General features: G+C 37.1%; 1 protein-coding gene across 1 annotated transcript in view; it reads left to right on the plus strand.

Annotated features, from left to right (window-relative positions):
• epsilonCOP (coatomer subunit epsilon) overlaps nt 1-5,501 on the plus strand; it is a 28,068-nt gene extending 22,567 nt beyond the window's left edge. Inside the window, exons 5-6 of the mRNA XM_069844477.1 lie at nt 1,609-1,833; nt 5,270-5,501. Of these exons, the coding sequence (XP_069700578.1) occupies nt 1,609-1,833; nt 5,270-5,392 (348 nt within the window). The 3' untranslated portion in view covers nt 5,393-5,501. The remainder of the gene's footprint in view (nt 1-1,608; nt 1,834-5,269) is intronic.
• Nucleotides 5,502-21,536: the final 16,035 nt, after the last annotated feature.

Below are 21,536 nucleotides of genomic sequence, written 5' to 3' on the forward strand. Positions count from 1 at the left end.
TTCATCTGCCGATTCGGGGTGCCCCGGGAATTGCATAGCGATCAGGGGCGCAACTTCGAATCCAACCTGATGGGAGAATTGCTCGAGCGTCTGGGGGTGCATAAAACCAGGACCACTCCCCTCCACCCACAGTCCGATGGTATGGTGGAACGCTACATCAAAACCTTGGAAGAGCATCTGCGGAAGGTGGTGTCCAACCATCAACGAGACTGGGATGCCAGAGTCCCACTGTTCCTCTTGGCCTACAGAGCTTCGGTCCACGATACAACAGGGATGACACCGGCAAACATGGTCTTCGGGAGAGAGCTGCGCCTGCCCTGTGATCTGCTGTTTGGCACGCCACCCAGCGCCGACCAGCCAGCAACTGACTATGTGGCAGAACTCACCGAGAAGTTGAATGGAGTTCACCAACTGGCCAGAGAGCACCTCAAAATGGCCAGCGACAGGATGAAGGTGCGCTACGACAGATTAGCCAACTCTGCAGGATTCCAGGAGGGCGACCTGGTGTGGCTGTATCGACCTACCAGGACCAAAGGGAAATCACCAAAGCTGCAGCGTGCCTGGGATGGACCATACCGCGTGGTGACCCGGATCAACGACGTGGTGTACCGGATCCAGCGACAACCTCGAGGGAAGATGATGGTGGTGCATCTGGACCGATTAGCAGCCTACCAAGGGACTGCCCGGGACGAGCAGCCCTAAGGAGGGGGCAATGTGACAGCGACGTGAGAATCGAACTCACGACCAGCGTCCCGCAAGAAAGCAGATCGCACAGGCTCCACGGAACATTGAGTGACGTCGCGCGGTGGAGAGAAGAGAGAGGGTGTATTACGTCAACGCAACGAGTCTGCGCGCAGCTGCTACTTGACGCAGTGGATGTGGAACGACCTTCTCGACTATTCCAGACGTCTGTCGATGTAGAGATATTGAGATAATTCTCTACACACCTGTAGAAGGTTCTCGCAACTATGATTTTGCTATAAAAGAGCAGGCGCCAGCGAACTAGAGCAGAGTTTTCAGTTATTCAGTCAGTGAGAAAGCCAGAGCAAGCAAGCCAACCGGAGTTCGACTCGAGTGTGCGTCCGCATCTGCGTCAGCATCCGAAGGCCTGAGTTCGAGTGCAGTGGACCGCAGTTGGAGGGACCTGAGTTCGAGTGCAGTGGACCGCAGTTGGAGGGACCCGAGTTCGAGTACAGTGAACTGTCTCTGAAGGTCTGTGGTTCGAGATACTGTGAACTCGAGTGACTGAGATAGAAGAACTGTGAACTGAGAACTGATAGTTCTGATTTGTAAATAGTACTGTGTAAATATTAGTTAAGATTAACAGTTCATTGTTGTGCGTAATAGTCCAAGTAAATTGTCATTGTCGTCGGTGGAGTGCTATAACGAATACTGTGTTGAGTGAAGATCCAATTGTTGACGAGAGCGTTAAGGTGAATTGTAGAAAGGAATTATTGTTGTGACGAATAAATTACATTGTTGTTACTAATAAAATTCACAATATATTTCAAAGAATACCTCTCTGTAATTAATGACAATACTTACAGTTCACCTTGTATACATGGCATGCGCACACACATTAATTTAATATATATAAATGTGTTTTAGGGTGGTGAAAGGCTACAAGACGGCTACTACATATTCCAAGAGATGAGTGACAAGCACAGCAGCACGTCATTACTACTTAATGGGCAAGCAACTTGTTTCCTTGGGCAAGGGAAGTATGAGGAGGCAGAATCTTCCCTTCATGAGTCACTGGACAAAGACAGCAATAATCCAGACACTCTTATCAACATGATTGTGTTGTCTCAGCACACGGGAAAGCCACCAGAGGTACACTAATTTTCTTCAAAGCTTTTCCTTCTTTTTGGTTATGTTGTTGTTTTCTAATGCCAGGCGTTTGACAATAAAGTCATTTGACCTCTTGCACTCCAATATTTTTCAAAGATATTATCATGGCCAGCCACTGAAGCACAGATTTTGAGGTGTTCCGAATCCATTTCTTGGTTTGAGTTGCACAATGGGCAGTTAGGGGACTGATATATTCCAATTCTATGCAGGTGTTTGGCCAATCTAAATGCAGCTACAGACATTTTCGTGGTAATCGGGAATTAACTGTGGATTATGATGCAGAGAGTTCCATTTTTTCCCTTGAGATTGTGTTATCAAATTTTGTTTCTTGAAGTCTAAGTATGTAGATTTAATAAATCTCTTCACAGAGTAATACGTAGATTTAGTAACAGGTCTGTAACTAGCAGTGCTGCCCTTCTTTGCTAAAGCATCCGCATTCTCGTTTCCCAGGATTCCACAATGGGATGGTATCCATTGGAATACAATTCTTTTATTGAGTGATATTAATTGAGAGAGCATTTTAGTTATTTCTGCTGTTTGAGATGAAGGTGTGTGTTTAGAGACTATTGATAGAATAGCTGCTTTGGAGTCTGACAACATAACTGCATTCTTAAATTTATTGATGTGAAATAGAAGATTCCTGAGACTTTCACTTATTGCAATGATTTCTCCATCAAAACTTGTTGTTCCATATCCAAGAGATCTATAAAGTGAGAAGAGACTTTTTGGTTATGTATATGTGTCACTACTTTAAGTGGGTAATTTTAGTCGGACCTTCTCATTTCCCTGTTAAGTTCTTTTTTTTAAAGTTAACAGTTGATACCATCATCATCATACACCATGGACGAAACTAGGCCATGCTGACCCATTTTGTTCTCAGCTAAACAGGGTCTAGAAGTCTTTTCTGTGGACGTCCTTGTCTTCATCGTCCTTATGAGTGATACTGTAAGAGTACTTTTGGTATCCTGTTTCGTGACATTCTGGATACATGTTAGAGCCATCTTTCTCAATATGAAGATAGTTTGTCTTCCAGTGGTTGCATATGGGCTATTCCATATGAAATCGATCAGTAAAAAACCTCGCATTTTTTAATACTCTAATTTTTTCCCTATTTATACAAGGTGCTGAGGAGAGTGCATTTTCAAAAATATACTATCGAAAGTCAAACGGTTTTCGTACTATTGAGCGACAAATTTAGCGTATTTTATAAAAACAAGCCTCTTTCAGCGCTCAGAACTCTGGAACCATTCACTGCAGAACATTGAACGGGAGCTTATTTTGAAGCTGACATTTAGTAGGTTATGTTAAGAAGTAATACTTATTTTTATTGTATACAAAGAGACAGATAATCTGATTTTATTTACTTTTAGGCTTTTTGCCCATTTGTAAAAATGTAAAAAAATATTGAGAAAAACCTTGCATTATTAAGAGGGATTTGGCATTGTTTGCTAGTGGCTCGGCAAAACGTTTCGAGGGTATTAAATAAATTATTTTCACACGCCTAGACTTGAACGGCGCAGTACCCCACGCACTGGCCGAGAGCTGAAGATAAGCGAGCATTGGGCGTCATTTTACTCCTGTGGTTATGAAAACTTGTGATAAAGCTAGCCCAGCCATGACTGCTAGACGACACATCACATGTTTGTCTCCTGGCCTTGCTTGTCTCGACTACCTACAGTCAGCTGGTTCACGTGCATACTATTTATTTTCTTTATTTGATATTTTCAATACTTTCTTATCAACGGTGCACCAGTAAAAAATATGTGTTTATTTGTACTTTCAATTCGGAATCTAACCATATATTTTAAAAATATTTTTCGTGGGCAAAGGCGTCTTAAAGAAGAAAAATCTAAATTTCTCCATTTCCACAAAAAGTAAGAAAAACTGTTTACATGTCAATATAAACTATAATTTCTCAGCAACAAAATAAACCATGATTTTGATCATTGGGTGAAAGGGTTTCGGAGCCACAACAGTTTAAAGTTGCTAATTTTATGAAAATACGATAAATTTAAATATTTTTAATGTAAACACTATGAAGTTCTGATGCCTCAAACTTTGCACAAAGTATTGTATCACAGTTTTCAACGGACAAAAAAAGTTTCATTGCATTTAGAAATTGTAAGGTCAATTTTCTCTATATTTCGGTCGATTTGAGATGGAATAGCTCATATGGAGTTCGAAAATAATCTTTGTTCCTCCAGTGGTCGAACAAAGTACATCTGACATTTCGTCTCGTGTATCTCATTTCTACAACTCGTAATCTGCTGATTTCTCTTTGCTTAAGGATCCAAATTTCACTTCCGTACATGAGAGTTGGAAGAGTAAGAACACTATGTAATTTTAATCTGATATGTTTCTGTACTATCCTGTAATGCATCTGGTTTTTGCTTTGATTTCTTTTTATTTTAATGTCTGTGTTTGACATCCGTACATTAAAAGAGGTATATACAGTAGTGGCAAAAAAACTGGACCGATCCTTGTAGCTGATTTCAGAGCCTTGTTCACTCCATAGCACGATAGACTGGTAACTAAGACTTTCGTGGTTCGAATCCTGCCTGGGAAGGAAACTTTTTTTTTTTTTTGTTCCTTATTCAAATTTATTCCCAGAACATGAATTTTACCGGCAATCGAAAAGTATTGGGAATAAATTTGAATAAGGAACAAAAAAAAAAAGTTTCCTTCCCAGGCAGGATTCGAACCACGAAAGTCTTAGTTACCAGTCTATCGTGCTCTGGAGTGAACAAGGCTCTGAAATCAGCTACAAGGGTCGGTCCGGTTTTTTTTGCCACTACTGTACATTGTCTTATAGAATTTTCTTTTTTATATTTATTTCTTTTTTCGTTGCCTAATGATCTGTGAATTATACACACATTATTTGGTACTTTTTTCAGTTTATAAGTCACATTGTGTTCATATTCCTAGCTTGTATGTTCTTCTAGAAGTCATAACTATCGCTGTTCTGATAAGATTCCCCTGTATTAGATTCAACATTGTTAAATAAGACATTATCGGAAGCAGTGCAATACATTAATTAAATTATGTTGTACCTTGTTATTTTTTTTTTATTTTATTGGGTTATTTTATGACGCTGTATCAACATCTAGGTTATTTAGCGTCTGAATGATATGAAGGTGATAATGCCGGTGAAATGATTCCGGGGTCCAGCCCGAAAGTTACCCAGCATTTGCTCGTATTGGGTTGAGGGAAAACCCCGGAAAAAACCTCAACCAGGTAACTTGCCCCTACCGGGATTCGAACCCGGGCCACCTGGTTTCGCAGCCAGACGCGCTGACCGTTACTCTACAGGTGTGGACTGTACCTTGTTATGTTAGGATACATGTGATTATAAGAGATTAATTTAATTTCAGATTTGTCTTCTTTATAATAATTTATTGGTTGTGTTGTATTATTTCAGGTTGCAAACAGATATCTGAGTCAGCTGAAAGATTCACATCTTGATCATCCTTTCATAAAGGAGTACATGCAGAAGGAGGCAGAATTTGACCGCCTTGTAAAGCAGTATGCACCCTCTGCTTGAATATTGTAAAATCCAATATTATATATCTAAATAAATGTATATCAAGTTTCACTTAACACAAAATAAGTCTAACACTGTCGATTAAATAAACTTTTCAAATTATTCATAATATTATTTGTGGGTGTAACCTCCCATATTCTTTCCTTCCTTTCCTAGTATTTTTACTTGTTATTGCAGCAGAGAAAATCTTATTGGCTGTAACAAACCAAAGTTTGCTGCACATGCCGAGTTTAACCTGGCTAAATACTGGATTGTGAGAGCTTACAGACACATTGTTTTGTATATGGCTATCTTTGCTGTGTGACTTTCATTTCCTACTACAGGTGGTTATTTTGCATATGAGACAGACTGTAATAAAAGTAACTTTGGCTGTGTAATTGCTGTAAATCCCTGTAATTCAAACACTACAATTGTTCACTGCATTTATTCCTAATTTACAGTAATTCTATTTTCGTATCTTAATTTTACAGTGCAATGTTTGTCATTATAAGTAATGCTACATTGAATTATTATATTATTTATTATTTTATGTACATTATTATAATTAATTGATTAACTAGCGGACTTACTTGTGCTAATTATGTAAAATTTGTTGGCTTACAGCTGTTTCAGTGCTTCATGCACCATCCTCAGAGCCTACTAGATCTTGGCGTCATCTCGAACTTCTCTGCCTGTTATGTGGGTGTGTTTGATTGTTGAAAGGTGTTGAAGTGTGGAGTCAAATGCTCATAGAAAACAACACACCACAAGAATACATCGAAGAAATCATCGAAATCACAGACATCATAACAAAGCAAAACTATTTCACACACAACAACAAATACTACACCCAAACAGAAGGATTGCCAATGGGATCACCCATATCCAGCATACCAGCAGAGATATTTTTACACAACATAGAACAAACATACATACTCAACAATGAACATGACAAATATGCAGACAACATAACATACTGGCACAGATACGTAGACGACATACTCATACTATACAAAGAAAACAAAAGACAAATACACAAAATACACCAATACATAAATTACACCCAAAACTTCAATACACACTGGAACTTGAAAACAACAACTCCATAAATTTCCTAGACATCACCATAACAAAAATTGACAACAAACACACCTTCAAAATATACAGAAAACCAACCACCACCGCCACCGCCACACACATACACAACACATCTAATCACCCCACACAACACAAACATGCTGCATTCAGGACAATGGTACACAGATTACTCAACATACCCTTGAGCCAACAACACTACAATGAAGAAGTGAACACAATCAAATACATAGCACAAGAAAACGGTTACAACCCAAACATAATAGACAACATCATAAGAAAGACAAAACAAAAACTTAAACACAAAAACACGAAAAACACAACACAAACACAAGAAATACATCACACTAACATATGAAAACAAAAGCACACATAAGATCGCACCTTCATTCAGAAAGCAGAAATACAACATAGCATACAGAACAGAAAACACACTACAAAGACATCTCAACACACAAAAAACACAAACAAATAAATACGACCACACAGGTGTATACAAACTCACATGCAATAGTTGCGACAAGTTCTACATAGGACAGACAGGCAGATCATTCCAAACACGCTACAAAGAACACATTAAAGCAATAACCAGAGGACACAATACATCTACATATGCCGATCACATAACCAATGCTAACCATACATACAATAACATAAATGCAGACATGGAAATCCTACACATACAGCCCAAGAACCAAAAACTCAACACACTAGAACAATATGAAATATACAAACACACTAAAACACACCTCGATCAAATTCTCAACACACAGATCAATTTCAGTACACACACACTATTTGACTCCACTCTTCAACACCTTTCAACAATCAAACACACCCACATAACAGGCATTTCCCATATTTATTCTGCGTTTAATTTCCTCCCGAGTGTCATTTATATTTGTTACTGTTGCTCCTAGATATTTGAATTTTTCCACCTCTTCGAAGGATAAATCTCCAATTTTTATATTTCCATTTCGTACAATATTCTGGTCACGAGACATAATCATATACTTTGTCTTTTTGGGATTTACTTCCAAACCGATCGCTTTACTTGCTTCAAGTAACATTTCTGTGTTTTCCCTAATCGTTTGTGGATTTTCTCCTAACATATTCACGTCATCCGCATAGACAAGAAGCTGATGTAACCCGTTCAATTCCAAACCCTGCCTGTTATCCTGAACTTTCCTAATGGCATATTCTAAAGCGAAATTAAAAGGTAAAGGTGATAGTGCATCTCCCTGCTTTAGCCCGCAGTGAATTGGAAAAGCATCAGATAGAAACTGACCTATACGGACTCTGCTGTATGTTTCACTGAGACACATTTTAGTTAATGGAACTAGTTTCTTGGAAATACCAAATTCAATAAGAATATCATATAATACTTCCCTCTTAACCAAGTCATATGCCTTTTTGAAATCTATGAATAACTGATGTACTGTACCCTTATACTCCCATTTTTTCTCCATTATCTGTCAAATACAAAAAAATCTGATCAATAGTCGATCTATTTCGCCGAAAACCACACTGATGATCCCCAATAATTTCATCTACGTACCGAGTTAATCTTCTCAAAAGAATATTGGACAAAATTTTGTACGACGTCAACAAAAGTGATATTCCTCGAAAGTTACCACAGTTGGTTTTGTCCCCCTTTTTAAAAATAGGTACAATTATGGACTCCTTCCATTGTTCTGGTACAATTTCCTTTTCCCAAATAGCAAGTACAAGTTTATAAATTTCGCTATATAATGCACTTCCACCCTCTTGTATTAATTCTGCTGGAATTTGATCGATACCTGGAGACTTGTACTTTTTCAGATTTTCTATCACAATTTCGACTTTTGAAAGCGTGGGTTCGGGTATAAATGGCTCAGCAGTTTGTATTTCAGTTTCTTCCCGATCATTTCTATTTGGCCTATGTACATTTAGTAGTTGCGCAAAATAGTTTTTCCATCTGTTTAGGATTGATGGAGAGTCTGCAAGCAAGTCACCATTCTCATCCTTGATCACGTTTACCCTTGGCTGATATCCGTTCTTAAATTCCGTTATACCCTTATATAAATCTCGAATGTTTTTATTCTTACTATTTGTTTCTACCTCATTCAGTTTTTCCTTCAAGTAACCTCTCTTTTTATTCCTAAGTGTACGACTTGCTTCCCGTCTTTCATTGAAATAATTATCTCTCTTCTCCTCAACTGGATCCTGTAAGAATTTCAATTTTGCCTGTTTCCTTCTTTCTACTACCATGCAACAATCTTCATCAAACCACGGTTTCTTTTTCTTAGTTTCATAATAACCTATGCTCTGCTCAGCTGCAATTTTGATACTATCTCTGATATTTTCCCACACGCTGTTAACATCTAATTCTTTCTCAACTTCGTCTGAACTTTCTAAAGTGGCAAACCTATTCGAAATTTCGACCTGATAATTTTGCTTAGCTTCCTCGTCCTTTAATTTCAAAATATTGAATTTAGTAATATTAACTTGTTGCTCTACTCGCTTGGCTACTGATAATCTTTCTCTTAATTCTCCAATCACCAAATAATGGTCAGAATTACAGTCTGCACCCCTGAAAGTTCGAATATCTACTAAACTAGTATGTCTCCGTTTATCTATCAAGATGTGATCTATTTGGTTGTGTGTCAATCCATCTGGAGAAGTCCAAGTATATTTATGTATATCCTTATGGGGGAATGTTGTACTTTTGACAATTAAATTTTTCGATATGGCAAAGTTGACTAATCTAACTCCATTGTCACTACTAATTGCGTGTAGGCTCTCTTTTCCAATAGTTGGTCTAAAAATATCCTCCCGTCCTACTTTAGCGTTGAAATCCCCCATTAAAATTTTCATGTGATATCTAGGGAACTGATCAAAAGTATGTTCCAATACCTCATAGAAGCTATTCTTTATATGGTCGTCTTTCTCTTCTGTAGGGGTGTGAGCATTTATAACTATGATGTCGCACCATCTACCCTTAAGTACTAAATATGACAACCTGTCACTGATAAATTCGACCTTTTTTACTGCTGATTTTATTCTTTTATGAACAAAGAATCCTGTTCCTAATTGGTGATTATCGTTTCCTTCCCCATAATACAACAAATAATCTCCTATTTGTGATATTCCATTCCCATCTCACCTAACCTCTTGTACTCCCACGAAGTCTATTCTATATCTAGCTAGTTCTTTTGCTACTAATGTTACCCCGCCTGTTCTATAAAGACTAGTTACGTTCCAAGTGCCAAATCTCAAAACATTATTCCTTTGCTGTGGTCGTGCCAGAGAATCAGTCCCATTGCGAGGCTTATTGTAGGGATTCGTAACAAGCTGTTTTTTACGGTGATGGGTTGTTAGCCCTTCGCCCAACCCCCAAGCTGGAGGACCACCCCATATCGGCTGCCCACGACTACTTATTCAATATATTCGCAGCTACCCTCCATATCTGGAGGCTGCCTCCTCTATCCGCAACCTGAGGACGCGCCATGCCGTGGTGATCATGGAATTTGCTTTGTTTCGTAAATTGTTGGAGCTGCCAAGACGTTAACGAGGACAATTCAAAATGGCAGCTGCAATTTGTGCATTGATTTCTTTTAGAAGGGGGATTATAACGTAGTCTGAAGTACATAAATAAATAAACATATCTGATAAAATGACAATTGAATGAGTATAGCCATCTTAAACGAGTTTACTCGCATACGAAAAGGAAGTCCGCAAATATTATAGGCTACATAACATACTTGAAAGAGTTTATTATAATTCATGGAGGTTTCAATATAATTTAAAAAATAAAGTTATTCAGTTGTGCTTTGACATGGATGCAAAGCAGACAAGTGCACAATATAAGCATAACTATAGAGAGAGCGTAAGAGAATAATGTGAAAATGGTGAACTTGTGCAGACAAAACAATTGGCAAAAAGAAATATACTTAAGAGATGTAAAACGAAAACTAGTACCAAAAGCAAACAGGTACTGGAAAATTGTATTTATCCTAATTCCATTAATTTAATAGAATTTATTCCAGTGTAGACATTACTGGAAGCAAGTAAAGCGATCGGTTTGGAAGTAAATCCCGAAAAGACAAAGTATATGATTATGTCTCGTGACCAGAATATGGTACGAAATGGAAATATAAAAATTGGAGATTTATCCTTCGAAGGAGTGGAAAAATTCAAATATCTTGGAGCAACAGTAACAGATATAAATGACACTCGGGAGGAAATTAAACGCAGAATAAATATGGGAAATGCGTGTTATTATTCGGTTGAGAAGCTTTTATCATCCACTCTGCTGTCCAAAAATCTGAAAGTTAGAATTTATAAAACAGTTATATTACCGGTTGTTTTGTATGGTTTTGAAACTTGGACTCTCACTCTGAGAGAGGGACATAGGTTAAGGATGTTTGAGAATAAGGTGCTTAGGAAAATATTTGGAGCTAAGCGGGATGAAGTTACAGGAGAATGGAGAAAGTTACACAACACAGAACTGCTCGCATTGTATTCTTCACCTGACATAATTAGGAACTTAAGATCCAGACGTTTGAGATGGGCAGGGCATGTAGCACGTATGGGCGAATCCAGAAATGCATATAGAGTGTTAGTTGGGGGGATAGATGGGAGGATAATATTAAAATGGATTTGATGGAGGTGGGATATGATGATAGAGACTGGATTAATCTTGCACAGGATAGGGACCGATGGCGGGCTTATGTGAGGGCGGCAATGAACCTTCGGGTTCCTTAAAAGCCAGTAAGTAAGTAAGTAGACATTACACTCTATTATAGGGATTTCCTAAAACCCCTGTCACTTTTTTTTTCCATTTGAAGCTTACTAACTTTTCAAAATGTATAACTGAAAGCTTTATATTCCAATCCTCATCGTGTACCCTGAATATTTTTATTACATTTTCTCGGTGTTTATTTTTATTATATTATATTGGGTTATTTTACGACGCTGTATCAACATCTAGGTTATTTAGCATCTGAATGATATGAAGGTGATAATGCCGGTGAAATGAGTCCGGGGTCCAGCACCGAAAGTTACCCAGCATTTGCTCATATTGGGTTGAGGGAAAACCCCGGAAAAAACCACAACCAGATAAGTTGCCTCGACCGGGAATCGAACCCGGGCCACCTGGTTTCGCAGCCAGACGCGCTGACCGTTACTCCACAGGTGTGGACTCTCGGTGTTTATCTTTAAATCTAAACCATATTGTTCTGCAGTTGATTTCCATTGTTCAAGACTTCTTTCTAAGTTTTAGGTTCTATGGCCTTAACTCTGCCAGTATAAATAAATAAATAAATAATAATAATAATAATAATAATAATAATAATAATAATAATATAGCGCGTCTAGCCGCCAAACCAGATGGCCCGGGTTCGAGGTTACCTGGTTGAGGTTTTTCCGGGGTTTTCCCTCAACCCAATATGAGCAAATGCTGAGTAACTTTCGGGGTTGGACCCGGACTCATTTCACCGGCATTATCACCTTCTTCTCATTCGGACGCTAAATAACATAAGCTGTTGATAAAGCGTCGTAAAATAACCTACTAAAAATCTTGTCTTAATTGGAAAGAAGTTTAAAGATATCATAATAAATTCCTTCAATACAAGTTGAAACAGTGTCATATAAAGTTACAGGTGGGTCTGGTTGGCGCAGTTGGTATAGCGCTGGCCTTCTATGCCCGAGGTTGCGGGTTCGATTCCGGGCCAGGTCGATTGCATTTAAGTGTGCTTAAATGCGACAGGCTCATGGGCAGTAGATTTACTGGCATGTTAAAAACTCCTCCGGGACAAAATTCCGGCACACGGGCGACGCTGATATAACCTCGGCATTTGCGAGCGTCGTTAAATAAAACATAACATTTAACGATTTACAGCTCGGACTTATTGATCTTCAATGTGACCTAAGGGCTAAATATCGTTTGAATAATACTACTAGCCTGGTTGAGTTTTACAAGACTAAAGATTAGCAATAATATCCACGACTACACAGGCTGGCTGTGAAAATGATTGCTATGTTTGGCTCAACATTTATTGAGCAACTGTTTTCTATAATCAACATTAATAAAGGCAGGCATCGAACATCTGTATCTGATGTTTCATTACGATCAGTAGGCTACTGTTCCTTTCAGCTGTCAACAGTATAAAATCTCGTTTTCATGTACTGATAAATAAAAATATAACAAAATGATATTGTACATTTAAGTAGGTATAAAATTTCTATTATTTCTGTAAAATAAATATTCCAGTATTAATGAATAAGTCCAAGATAGTTTTGCAAGCACTGAACGAGAATTCATTTCATGAATCTCGTAATAGTACTTCCTTTTGTGTATATTTTGTACGAGATCACCCCTTCTTCCAGTCCACTCTTATACAGAGCGCAGCTAATATCTGCATTCCGCTCATGAACTGTGAGCCGGCTCGGAAAGCGCAAACCTTGTGCAGGCCTGGCTTAAATGATTTAGTCACTGGATTCGATAGTCTGATAATCTACACCTGACTTCCCCAATTTTCAGAGGTGTCGAGCTGCTGGCCAAACAGTAGATCAGGTTACAGTCTATACAAAACTAGAAAGGTATTGACAGTTCAGCGGCTTCTAAGCGTCACCATGGCAACCGCTCAAACTAGCCAATCAGAGACCATGACAACAGGCCGACGTTGCGGACTGTTTCGCAGCGAGCACGTGTTTTGTTCTGAAGTGTTGATTATTATTATTATTATTATTATTATTATTATTATTATTATTATTATTATTATTATATTAGTCTGGTCAGAGACTACCGTATGATACAAATTTATGAGTTTACGATTTCGTGTCAGCTGCTTACTGTAGTTCCGACACTGCAGACAAGTGGCGCAAAGAGACGCACTGCACTACCGCACAACTTCACAACGTCGCTCCCTTTCCGCGTGTGCGAGAGAGAACCGTCAATACCTCTCTAGTTTTGTACAGACTGTAATCCAGGGCCGGGCATGAGAGCGGCTCCATTTAGCCGGTCAGAGCTGCTCTCGCTCCGCAAGGCAAGCCGGAGCAGAACGCTCACGCAGTGGCGGACAAACATTACAGCTACCTTCCCTGCATTAATATAACAAGAGCCACGGTTGTTCTGTTCATTCAGTCTGTGGGTACCTAATAGTTTATAAGGATATTACATCAATCCATTGTACAGTATAGACTTTTATAACACTCTTTTTAATTTAATGAAATAAACTTCGCTCTATGCACACACACAAATCATTAGGCTTATTTACATAACCCATACGCACATATTGCAATCTCCTCACCACGGTTCTACGAGAAGGCGTATGGCTTCCACTTCCCCTACTTACTGTGGACAGATTTATTTTGCCAATATAATTAAACATCGCTTGATGAATTCATCTTCGTTGAATGTTTTCCATTCCTTTGCAATTTCGTGGCAAATTTTTGTAGCTAATTCTCATAGCCGATTCACTAAGTGCATTATTGTCATCCTGTTAATACATAATATAATATAATATAATATAATATAATATAATATAATATAATATAATATAATATAATATAATATAATATAATATAATATAATATAATATAATACAATATAATATAATATAACATGAACTGTAGTATACTATACTATGATATAACATAATACTTGTATAATTTAAAATTATATATTACTAAATGTATAATAACTTATAATGCAATATAATGTACCTGAGAAACATTTTCTTTAAGTTGTATTAATTTATGGCGTTCATTACCAACATATTTGTCATAATCAGTAGCATGTTGTAAGGAATAATGCCGTTGGATATTGAACTTCTTAATCAGTTGGAGTGTTTTATGACAAATTAAACACTTTGCTAATCCACTGCTCTCTACGAAAAAAGAACTCCTCCTCCCATGATACATTAAAAAGAACGGGAGTAGCGGGCCGCTTTACTGTATGAGCGGAAGCTCCGTCTTCATAGTTCGCTATTATACTGCAGAGTCACCACTGCACCAACACTGAATGAGTCGACCTGGTTGGCGAGTTGGTATAGCGCTGGCCTTCTATGCCCAAGGTTGCGGATTCGATCCCGGGCCAGGTCGATGGCATTTAAGTGTGCTTAAATGCGACAGGCTCACGTCAGTAGATTTACTGGCATGTAAAAGAACTCCTGCGGGACAAAATTCCGGCACATCCGGCGACGCTGATATAACCTCTGCAGTTGCGAGCGTCGTTAAATAAAACATAACATTTTAACACTGAATGACGTATAATATGCATACGTCACAGCGCTCGCAAGATCCGCTCTTTAAAGCACACAGCGCTCATTTCTCAGAATCACGTAATGTGCCCAGCCCTGCTGTAATCTGTGATGTCAACGGGAGCGCAAGCGTGCCTCATCGCCCGTATGCGCCGTTCAGAGCACGTACGGCACGCAGGTACAAGTCGCTGTTGAACTCAAGGGTTATACATAAGAAGTCGTTCAGTAAGTTTCAGCCTGACTGGACTCTTGACTGCTTATGTAGTGAAGGAGGAGTTAATGTTCTTTGTCTGATAGGTGGAAAGCATTTAGTTAGAAAGAGAAGCAATGTGAAATGCTTGAAATTATTAATTGATATACATAATGATGTATTGAAATGTTTTATTGATATTAAATGGTAACCTAATAAGTATATGTTTAGATGTACTGTAGAGGTTCTTCCTCACTGCATTGCATTTAAGTTTGTGCGAGATCGTGCGTATTTGCTTGTTTTCCGCACAGAACCAATAAGCGGTAAGTGTGAAATACCACATTCAGTATTCCCAACGTAACACACATAACAATTTCCCTCTTCTTACCGCTTAAGCGCGACATTCATTTTACTGCTTTAGGCTTTTAACATATTATTTTTAGAGACGTTTAACATAGTAATAATTATAAATTGGAAACTTACCACTGCAATTTCACCTAAATTGCAATGTTAATTATCGTTTTTAAATATTTGCAAAAATTAAGTAAAGTCTACTACTCCACGAAACTTATTGCATTCCTGATACAAGTAACATTAAGGAAGCCGTGAAAAAATCAACAAGATTCCAGATGCCGATGTTATTACTGCAATATGTTATATAAATAATATTGTTAAAATATTAAAATGAAAAATAAATCATTACATAACCTTACCGTTTGTTTTAAGTTCGCATTTATAGACTGGGGGGAAAAAGAGACAGACGTATATCACGGCCTGCTGGAGTATAGTAAACACAGAAAACATTTTATAGCAACAATGTTGAAGAAAGATATTTTGGTTTTCCGAAGTTGTTGTCATTAAACAGAAACCAAGATGGAGATTTCATTGGAACTAATTAGAAATTCGTCTTTCAGGTATGTAATAAACGATCTTCGCACAAAATAATGTACGATACACGAGCGGTATGTTTGTTTTCATGTTCTCGGAAATTAAAAAAGCTCAACTACGTTTCGCTTTTTCAATCTTTTCCTCGAACATGAAAACGTCAACATACCGCTCTTGTAACGTATATTACTATTACAGAATGAAGTACAAGAAGAGTATGATGCTAATAGCGAAGACTCGTTACGAATTCTATCCAAAAAATTGCCAAGGTATGTCGTCTATAGATTTTCAGTTTGACAATGTTTCTTACCATTGTGATGTCCTTTGGTTAAACCGAGGAAAAGTTCTCGCGGGGTTCTTTGAATTGCGTGAACAGGGCCAAGTTGGAAGTTCGCTTTGACGGGTAATATATCCCAGGGTACGAATATTTGCGGCGCAAATGATTTCTATATTTGCCAGTAAGCACATATGTGAGCAATTTTCCTCACTTATGAACCTCACAAAATCAAGACTAATATCAAGATTATCAGATGATAAAATTAAGCGTGCTATGCTACGTCATGCTGCAGGAAACATGATTTCACCGAACATAAGATTGGTGTCGGCAAAAACAAGAAATAACGCTTCTGTATTAGACGAGAAGTTTCTAGAAATGCGATGTTCATATAATAAGTACATCATTAAGTGTGTAACAGTTACATATCTATTAATTAGGTAGGCCTCATTATCTAAAACCGCTAAAATAAAGAAAACATTATATGTTTATTATTGTTGCAGACCTACTTCATTTTTCAATATGCATAATCTTAATATATAAAATTGAATGTGGGTATGGTATGTATGTGTGTGTGTATGTTCTCTATACAAATCTACACGATTTGACCGATATGTGCCAAAGTTTGCACATTTAACCTTCACAACCAGGAGAAGAACATAGGCTACATTAAAATTGTGCAAATGGAAGTTAAATTAATTAAATATATAAAAAATAAAAATAAATGGATCAAATATTCATGTATTACATTAAAATACAAAATCTTCTACAGTCAATTGTTCTTTATTATTGTCTGTTGTATTCAACATAGACTTTCACGAGGCCTTGGAAATTTTAACACGAAATTAAATTACATTGTTGTTACACATCATGAAGGCTAAAAACTAGATAATTCATGCAATAAGTATCTTTACGCAGTCCAGGACCGTATTATGAATTCCTCGATGCAGTTTTGTAGATAGTGAGCAGACTGTTTTATCCAATTAAATTCTAGAATTCTTTCAAACTACAAGGATTGCTACCACATAATTTACTTAATATTGAATAGCCATAGTAGAGCTACTATTGCGAAATATTGACTCACCAAAATTATGCACTAACAAGAATTTGTGTCAAAAATTCATGCGAAACGTAATATGAGTGGCAATATTAACTGGAAAAACGAAAGAAGATGATGTTTTTATCCCACGTATTGCTATTATAGCCATTCGATTTTAAGCAATTATTATAAGTTATAGTAATATTTGTGATAATATTATAATATTGCAATAATAATATAGAGCCTATTTCACTGTTACTGTTAACCCGTCTCTTATTAATAAATTACGGTCACTAATGACTTGGCCGTTTATAGAAAAATATGATTTTCTGTTGTGGTAGTGTTCTACATTGCCTTCTCCAGGAAAGTGAATTCTGATGAGTATAGTCTCCGTTACTGCAAAACACACTGAAATCCATGTATTTGATAGAATCCATCCGTTACAGATTGTAGTTTGGCCTTGAAGGAAATTAAATATATTGTGGGCAGAAAGGCTTAATAATGCATAATGCCGTGGTACGATAAATATTATCATCAATCACAATGTTAAATATCTTAAATATCCCTGCAGCATAAGGTCTTAATGTTGTTAAAACTCTATTCATAGGTGAGATGGAATTATTTCGATTAGTCAGTTTCTTTGGATATTAGTGGCACTTTCTTTAATTAATATTCGTCACTAAGGAGGAGAAAACATAAGTAAATATGGTTCGTTTTGGTTTTATATAGTTCCCTTGCCGAGGTCTCCGATAAGTCTAACAAACAGTTTATTTAGAAATAGACCAAAATTTAAAACCCGGGCAACGCTGGGTAATTTAAGCTAGTGTCCTGTAATTTCTTTCACTTTTGTATTCATAAAAATTTAAAAAAGGAAAACAGTGTTTTATACTAGTTGGATTATTAGATAATTAGATAAAAATTAATAAATACTCTAGCTATTATCTGAAACTATATAAGTTATGGAGAAGCTATGTTTATTATTTATTGTAGCCTACTATTTTATAATTCATTGCATTTATTAGACATGTACACTCTACAAAACATGTCCTGATTTCTTGTTGTCTTGTATGACTGTAACACATTATCCATTATTTAAAAGCAGTTTAATTCATCTTGCAATGACAGGCCAATAGAGTTCGCTTTGCTCACTCCTTCTTATTCTCTGTTGCTGCCTGCAGAATAGATTCATTGCAACCAGTGAGCGCTTGATCGCAGGCACAACCGTCTACGTGCTCTTGACCTTGACATCGCTGGGTTAAATCGATGTAGATTAACCCAAACTACATTATCCTGAAGTACTTTAAATTCCTCCAGAGGCACTCTGTACAATAATTCTTTGTTTTCCTGGCTATATAATGTATATAACCTTTAGGTTTCTAGTAAATTAAAGCGATTACTTAATTACTGCTATAGATGTGATCCGCAGAAAATTTGCAAAATTGACGGAAAAGATTCACAATAAACCGGGAACGAGAACCAGAATGAAAACGAGAAGTAGAGGACGTGAATATGAAAATTTTTGATTCACAATAAACCGAGAACGTAGACGATTATGCATATCGGTATGCATGTCAATAACGATATGTAAAGTCGATATTACGCATTCTGATGTTATTTGTGTATAATTGACCACTGGCATTCTCTCATGTGTACAAGGCAGCCAACATAAACACAGGTTAACACCAACTTCGAAATTTCAACTGAAACATTTCATTAGGTACGGTACTATAAATATGCCCATGCATCTTTACTATCACAACCTATTTTAAGTCTACCATAAACGTAAAATAATTAGAGAAGGGGAAAATTTTAGAACACGGACTGCACCTACCAAATTAAGTCTTAAAATACTAAAAAGAGCAGATTTGTCTGCGTTTGTCGAATGCGCCTCATTACATTTACGAAAAGGCACTTTTCAGTGCCAATAATTCATTTTTTAAGTAAGAGGGGAAGGTTGCAGTCCGTGTTCTGGAGTTTATCCTTGAGAAGAAACATTTGTAATAGAACAAAAATGAACACAAAAGTAGTTATTGAATTGAAGCATGAATATGTAGTCTGTAATACAACCAATACAGTAATAAAATATGATTCACTTACGATCAGGGTTCAAAGATGCAGCTACTGAAAGCCACGTATTCTCCTTCATTTTCTCATCTTTATACGAGGTGCGCCGCTTATCGTAAACGTGAGGATTTTCCTCAACACTCATAATCTCGTAAGCAACGCACAGAACAATGCTTGAATGCACAGCACAAAATAATGCATAGGTTATGTCACGGTCTCCTTGCTACAAAATATACGACAAAATAGCTTTTAGATGGCAATAGCACAGTCTACTATATACAGTCGCGAAGATTGAGGTGTTTTTTTGCAAATCTCGTGATAAAGCGCTCCAAGCGGTTAGCAACTAGAAACAATAGACTGTCCATGGTCGACTTTGGACTGTGTCGTATTTCTATCGAGTGCTAGCTCTTTGCGTATTTCACATTGATGCTTGTGAAATGTTCGTTATTGGTTATAATGAAAATGTTAATGGCTAAAATATAATAATTGGAATAATAATATGGGACAAGGAGGAGACGTTTGTAGTGCTATAAATTGTAGCAACAGCAAGAGAAAGAGGCCAGAGTTATCCTTTTTCCGATTTCCGAAAGATTCAGAAAGGTTCCTGGGTTTCCACAAGAATGCTGTGCAGAAACAAAACGGTTAATTTGAAGTTCTTTGTGACTGTTAGAATACATTATATCCTTAAATTTCACAATGAAATATTTCAGTCTAACCGAAAGGACATTAGATACCGGTTAAAGTTCTGTCACTTAGGCTGCTAAATTTCCAGAGAAATAAAGGTTAGGTCTACTTTTTTTTTAGAGGATATATTTTTAATTCTAGCTATTAATTTTGTTATTATTTTTATGTGTTATTTTACTAAAGACGTAGAAAAATTAAGTTTGTTTTTATGAAATTTATTGATCACGTTTTATTTTCAATTCTGGTGGGATTATTATTGCTTAGGCTACTTTTTTCTTCAAAGGACATGTTTTTAATTATAGCTGTTAATTTGGTGTTATTTTTATTTGTTGCTTTACTAGAGACGTAGAGAAAGTCTGTTACAATAAAATTTATTGATCACGTTTTATTTCCAATTCTGGTGTGATTATTATTGCTTAACCTCATCCCACTTTGTTAACTACGTAAGCCTACACTACAAGTACCGGTACACGTAAGTTACTCCATTAATTCATATTTCCATTATTATTGTTGTAAAGAGAAATGCAAATTAATATTTATTGGTTTCATAGTTAATTATCTCTATAATCTTGAATGAGTGAAGCTATTATAGTAAATTTCAGTTCGTTTTGCACAAACAAAAATTATATTAACTTATTTCTTGCAGGTATCTTCGAGTTTATGGTGGAATTTAATATACTTCATTATCATAATAAATTAACTTTATGCATTTAATATTTCAATAATGGAAGGAAGGTGTTAATTTTTCTAAAAGAACACGACAACGAAAGTGTAACATATTTTGTCGGCTGCTAGGAGAGAGATCTGCGATGATGAGGCGATAGTAGCGATCCTAGTGGTGGGCAACTACCCATGTTTGCATTTTTACTACATATTGAGCTTCGCGACTGTATATAGTAGACTGTGGCAATAGAATGAGTCTAGTGGGCTGTGATCGGAAACGTGAACGCCAAAGTTGAAACTTGGCCAACTCTCCGTTCCCGATCCCGGGCTCGGCAAGCTTTTTGTTAATTGTGAATGCTCACATTTAAATGTACACATTTTAATAATTTTACCGTTTTCGTTTTCGTTCCGATTCTCGTTTCCGGTTTATTGTGAACCAGCCTTCAGTCTCATCGTTTAAAATTCAGTGTTTTCCCACAGGTTCCTGCTTTTCTGGGCGTACTGTTCTGTGATAATATGAATCCCTATTTAGGAAATCAATGGGCAAGTACTTAATAGCTTAAGAACTGCATAAATGTTACAGAATATCATAAACTTAACTTTTTGTTACCCTATTGCTTCCATTGAGAATCCCGGCAGAAATTGTCAGAGGGTGATAAGATTATATGGAATGGAGGATCAGGAAAAGACAAAAAGGCGAGAGGGGAGAGAGAAAGGAGGCATTTTTCTTGATTTTGGAGTGGATCTCGCTAACTCCTGCTACATATACACATTTAAAGCGAGTTCTTCACGCTAGGGGCGTTGCATTTTGAGGATCATTTATCTACATTTCGCAGCCGGAGTTTCTAGAATGTTGGTTATCTCCGCTCACAATTAGACTGGAGGTGTCTGGCTCTCTTGTGTCATTAAATGAGATTGGGTTCGTTTTTCATCAGTAAGAATAAAAGGGAATTACGGCGAATGATGTGCTAAGAGGATAGAATGATCTCCAAGACGGAAAGAAAAAGAGTGTGGACGAATGAAATAAA

This window comes from Periplaneta americana, chromosome 13, assembly GCF_040183065.1.
Source record: "Periplaneta americana isolate PAMFEO1 chromosome 13, P.americana_PAMFEO1_priV1, whole genome shotgun sequence".
Lineage (NCBI taxonomy): Eukaryota > Metazoa > Arthropoda > Insecta > Blattodea > Blattidae > Periplaneta > Periplaneta americana.